Genomic DNA, 6,000 nt, shown 5'->3' with positions numbered 1-6,000 from the left:
AAAAAAACACAATATGGACATATTAACAAGGTCAGAACCTTGATTTTCACTAGAAGAGATCTTTAAAAGTGCTACCTCTTATACTTGCAAGTAGAAAAATGAATAGATTTGACTCTATTTATTGAGCCACACCACTCTGATCCACACACCGAGCAGCATGTAAAGCCAGCCCAGCGTGCCAGCACGGCTTTATAACTTCGGCGTGTTACTCTGTGTCACTGAGTTTCAGCAGCACTATTTATGGGAGGGGAGTCTTGGTACAAAACAACAAGTCTTGGCTCACCGGTTCTATTCCCAGGTCTGACTGAGCTAGGATTCCTGAGTCCCTGTTATGCTACAAAAAAAAAACCCCATCCTGTTGTTCAAGCTGTACCTTTAACAGGATGATGACCCCCTCCTGTGTGTTCTCATCCGTAGTTATGTTGAACATGCCGGGCCCGTCGCCGTCCATGATCCTGTAGTCCATCTCGGCGTTGGAGCCTATATCAGCGTCGGCCGCTTTGATTCTGGCCACCACAGATTGCACTGGCAGCGACTCCAGCACCGTGTACTGATAGCTCTCTGCAAAAGCAAAAAAAATAGACAGGACAGGAGCGGATGCTGGTAACAGTAATGCTTATTTCGCCTTCAAGCAGCTCAAGCTTTCGCTCTACCCCTTCAGCTTTGATTTGACTGTGCAGCTCCTCAATGAATTCATGTTGCATAACACAGACAGGCAGGCAGCAGCAGCAGTGACACACACGGAATAAAGCGCTTTGCCTCCACTTCATACTGACAGTGCAGAAGGCAAGGGAGAAGGGAAAATATGCAATTAAGAAGGCAGAGACCAATTTCAGTTTTCTGTAGGTTTTCGTCTTGTAAGTATGTATTTAGCGGAATCTCAAATTGCCTAAATGCTGTCTGAACGTAACAGGTTCTCCTCTTCAACTGAGGAAAAAAAAACAGAACAGGAGTCGCAGTTACATCCCTTTGGTGTATTTCACGGGATGAAACGTTCGCTCGCAGATTCTATTACGCTCTCTCCCATTGTGTTACCCCGAGCTTTTGTTTGACCCTTCAGATTTAAAGTACTCTTATAAGAATAAAGAAGGGAATCATATTCATAATCATAATCTCTCCAATCACCGTGGCAGAGCTCATTACCAGACCTTTCTGTGTTCCTCACAGTGTCTCCCTCAGCCACCGTCTAAATGCTAATCTGCCTGACATTGTTTGCCGCCATGTAATCTTTATAATGGCTTTTTAATTTGCCGTGGAATAGCGGCTCTTTAAAAGACCAAAAAAAATTGCTTTCCTCCCTCCGTATTTGCCCCCCCTTTTTTTGCACCTAGCTCCCCCACCACCACCGCCGCCGCCGCCTTCCCACGGAGCTAACCTTGGCTCCCTTCCCCTTGGACTTGCTCCTGGACTCTATCAGCTCTGATGCTCCATAATGGTATATCGATTCTGACCCATGACCCCGTGAGCGCGACAGCAGGAGCAAAAAAAAAAAAAAAAAACCCCAGAACTCCTCCAAAGTCTCTTTCTTCTCAGCGTGACAGCACTGGGTTAAAACGACATTGATGACTTGTTGTGCAAACTTGAACCTTTCTTTTTCCCCCCGGGGACCAGCAAATTGACTCGGCTCCATGGCAGTCCGGTGGTGAGTGCACCAGCCAGACAGTTGGTCGGGGCTATCAGCGGTAAACCGATTGCCGGCGCTTCGGATTATCATGAGAAGCGCTGCATGCCTTTGAATCCTAAAGCTCGGCCTGGAACCCATTAGCGGGCCGTGAAATAGGCTGACAACAAAAAAAAAAAAAAAAAAAACGGAGCCCGATTGATCCCGGTATCCAACGTCGAAGCAGACACCGGCTCTGATGAAGAGCAAAGCGGGGAGGTGCACACCTTGCAGGAAGGCTGGTTTTTTTAATTTGGGTTGTAAAAAAAAGTCCAAATGTTTGCAGAAAATACAAATGCGAGGAAAGTTTCAAAAGATAAAGACGATTTAGAGACGCTGCTAACCTTAGAAAAAACAGGGTTTAATCATGAAGTTGTGTGTAGCTACGCTCTGCTCGACTTTGTTTTACGTCGCATTACACGATAAATAATTCTTGAAACAGCTCATTGTTGCACATTTTCCACTGATTTCTCGCCAACGTGATGCTTTTTTTTGTTGCAAAACTGCATTCAGTACCTACAAGAACAAGTATGCGCTCGTTTGTTAGTTCAAGTGGGTTTTCGGTGATAATAGATTTTTTTTTTTAGATTCAACTGGATAAAAACAACAACACAAAAAAAATCATTGCAAATGAAGCTGGAGGTTTTCATCCTGATTGCTGAGGAGCTGTTGAACGTGCCATGTGCGGGTTTAATCAACCCTGTGGGGACAATCAGCAGCCGAGTCTTACTGTGAGTGAACCGTGGCGGGTTGTCGTTGACGTCGGTGAGCGTGACGGTGACGGAGGTGGTGCCGGAGAGGCCGCCCATCTGGCCCACCATGTCTTTGGCCTGGATGACCAGCACGTACTGGTCCCTCGTCTCCCGGTCCATGTTGGGCAGAGCTGTTCTGATGACGCCTGAAGAGAGAGAACCAGAGAGGAAGATGATGGAGGGAGGTGGTTCTAAAGTTTGTTGCTGAACATCATTTACCCAAAAATAAAGCCTCAGAACTTCTTCAGGAATGATGCCTGTCACTTTTCATTTAAATTGAATCTATATTTAGGTGTTTTAACTATTTGGCCTAACTATTAGCTATCTCTTTCAACTATATAACTTTATTACTTTCAGCTAGGTATTTAAATGATTGAGCTATTACTATAGGAAAAAATTCCAAATGTATATTAACAGTTTAACTGCTAGCTGTCATCGAGGCTAATGCTAGCTGCACTATCTAACTATATCTGTTATTGCATAAGCCAACTCTTATTTTGTGTTTATTTTCAGAATTTTTTTTAAAACTATTATTTCATTTCTTTTAGCTAACCAGTTTACGTGTTATTTTTTTTTTAGTTTCACTAAATTATCCAGTATTTTTACATAACAGTTTTCACCATTTATCTGTTAGCTCCAAACATCTTTAACAGTTTATCCATTTGCTAGCAATTTCAGCTATGTTTATCATTAATTTTTACCTAACATTTTAAACTTTCACTATTTTTAGCAAACAATTTAGGCAATTTCTTCATTATTTTTAGTTAAGTGTTCACTTGAACTCACCTATCCAGTATTTTAGCTAACAACTTCAATTGTTTGTCCGTTAGCTCACAGTGTCAACTGTTTAGTCATTACTTTTAAACAAACAAGCAATTTTAACTATTTATTTTTCACTTTTAGTTGGGTTTTATAATTGTTTACCCATTACTTTTACCTTAATATTTTAAACAGATAAACTTCAGGCTGCCTCGTTCACTCATCTTTCAACTATTTATTATTGCTAACTTTGCTGGAAGCCGAGACTTCCAACTACAGTTTCGTTATGTGTATGTAACGTATGCATAATGACAATAAAAAAGATTTCTAACTAACTAGCTACCTATTTTTAACTGTTTATTTTTAGCACGTGTCAATCATTTATTCTAACAAACTTTTTTGTACCCTTTATCCCTTACTTTTTAATTTTCAGCTTATTCATTCAGCATTTTTAGCTAACAATTTTCCTGTTAACAGTTTAAACCGTGCAGCCGCTGCTTTTAAACAAAAAAAATACAAATTTTAACAATTATTTTTAGTTAGGTATTCCATTATTAAGCCATTACTTTTTAAGCGTACCTTTCTAATTATTTTATTTAAATTAAACTTTTTTAAAATTTATTTTTAGCTGTATTTTAAGAACATTTATATATACATATATATACACACATATATTTGCCATGTCTTTAACCTGTGCACTTTTAACTTTTTAAATAATTCATCCAGTATTTTTTAGCTAATAATTTCAACCATTTATCCCTTTTCATGAAACCATTTATCCATTAGCTAATAAAATCAATAACTACTCTTTGTCTATTAACTTTTAGAGCTGTTCTCAGGTTGCGTTCTAGTTTTCAGACCCTCCTCGTAGCCTGTAGCGATACAGAAGATTAAGTATATGAATAAGCCATGCATCTATTTTTAAAAACAATTTGACATTTCTGCATTTTTAAATTGATTAAGCTACCCCAAGTGCACCCTGAAAAGTGACAGGTCCAAAATATTTCTCATAAATCTGTGATGTTTCCGTCGGCTTCATCGGTATTTGGCGCCTTCAAGATGATTGATTGCAGTCAGAACTTTATCTAAATGCAGAGCTCTGTATTCTCCCAGTTTACTGCAAGTGTTTCTAATGCACAAGCGTCGAAACAGACATCAGCAAAACGTTTTAGACTCGGAAGTCGGCTTGCAAGTAGACGACTCGGAATCAATTCTTCAAGCAGTGACAATGAGATTGCAAAAACTAGCGGTGGACGGCTGGTGACCTGTTTACACACCAGCCATGTTTTTTTTCTGCCCTCAAATGTGCTGTCACTCCACTTGGTTCAGGAGTCTGAGTCTACTGTATGACGAGACTCGTATTAAGACGCTGTCAGGGAAAGTGAGCACATGCAAGGGGACGTCTTCGCCGCCGGGGGAGGCATTATCTGTCTATCCCCCTGTCATGATTGATCTCCATCAGACAAAGATCAGACATGTGACAAGCAAGGCATGAAATGACTGGCGTTTGTCTGGAGTCGTCTGTTTTGCTACGAACTGCCACGATACCGAGTTATGGTACACAGGCGGAGAATAATAAAAAAAAAGCTTTTCATTAATGGAATTTCTCTAATCTCAGCTTTATCTCTTGACTACAAAGATGATAATTCCAAAAAAATAAAATAAAATTAACGCATTTAAATGCAAAGAAAAGTGTCCTAATCCTTCAAAAGCAATCACTGTTGCTTTCAAAGTTAATGACTTGCCACACAATGTGTTTCATTCATTAAATGGCACTTATTAAAGATTTCTACAGAACACGGAAGATTACTCATTAAGAACCTCACAAAGCCGGAGCGCGCAGTTCCCGAATAAATGAATCTTTTTTTTTTTTTTTTTAGTTGCTTTATCGCATCCGCAGCCTGATGGAGCAGATCAAAGACGGGGGGGTTCTTACTCGGGAGTTGGCACCTGAAGAATTTCCCATAATCCTTTAAATTACATTCAAAAATGTACATGTAATTGAGGTCAAATCTCACGAGGAAGAGCGAAAAAAAAGGGAACAATCTATAGATATGTGCTTGTTTCATGCACAGCAGAATTCTCCATCAGCTGTCTTTGTGTTTTTTTTTTTAAATCACTAATAGAACAGATTTACTCAAAGCTGCCTTAATCAATATTTTGTACACAGCGTGATGAGGAAGGTGCTTCAGCGTTCTTTCATCATTCATTTATTTTTGCTCTCACAGCTGCAATTTCACAGCAGGTACAGTCTCTCTTTATTTGTTTTTTTTTTTTAAAGCGAGTACAGTAGGTTTATTAGAGTTGTGTTCAGCCAAACGTAATGAGCGCTACCTCCCCGGCAGCAGACTACAAACGGGCCGAGTTCGGCAACAAGGCGGTGAACGCAGCGGAGCGTTTAGGCGGAGGAATGTGAAGGATCAGTGAACGCTGGACATTCATAATGATGATAATGTAAAAAGCCGTGCTGCGGAAACAGCACGAGCACGGCTAGAAGAAGAAGGAAGAACAAACATGTCTTCTGTGACCATGTGCGCAGGTGTAATGGAATGAAACATGAAGAAAACAACGACAAAAGAAAAGTTTAACGTCTTTTATTTCCCATTAAAAGACGGAAAGAAACACTGAAATAAACTGACAAAACCAATAAAACAATTTTTGAACTGTGGTTCAACAGAAATATTGTGGGGAGGGAAAAAAAAGCATGATGGGACCCGTGATCTAATATTTTGTTGAACAACCCTTTGAGCCAATCACTGCAGTTTTCTGTGACTCCCAATCAGACGTCTGCACCGGTTGACAGGTGTTTTGGCCCAAGTGCTGAGTTGT

At 40.1% G+C, this 6,000-nt stretch overlaps 1 protein-coding gene across 1 annotated transcript in view; it reads right to left on the bottom strand.

Moving 5' to 3' along the window:
- cdh7a (cadherin 7a) overlaps nt 1–6,000 on the bottom strand; it is a 136,286-nt gene that overhangs the window by 49,339 nt on the left and 80,947 nt on the right. Inside the window, exons 4-5 of the mRNA XM_008280929.1 lie at nt 2,391–2,558; nt 374–561 (exon numbers count right to left, since the gene is read on the bottom strand). Of these exons, the coding sequence (XP_008279151.1) occupies nt 374–561; nt 2,391–2,558 (356 nt within the window). The remainder of the gene's footprint in view (nt 1–373; nt 562–2,390; nt 2,559–6,000) is intronic.

This window comes from Stegastes partitus, unplaced genomic scaffold, assembly GCF_000690725.1.
Source record: "Stegastes partitus isolate 25-593 unplaced genomic scaffold, Stegastes_partitus-1.0.2 Scaffold214, whole genome shotgun sequence".
Classification (NCBI taxonomy): Eukaryota; Metazoa; Chordata; class Actinopteri; family Pomacentridae; genus Stegastes; species Stegastes partitus.
The sequence above is the reverse complement of the archived record's forward strand: the minus strand, read 5'-3'. Positions and strand labels throughout refer to the sequence as shown.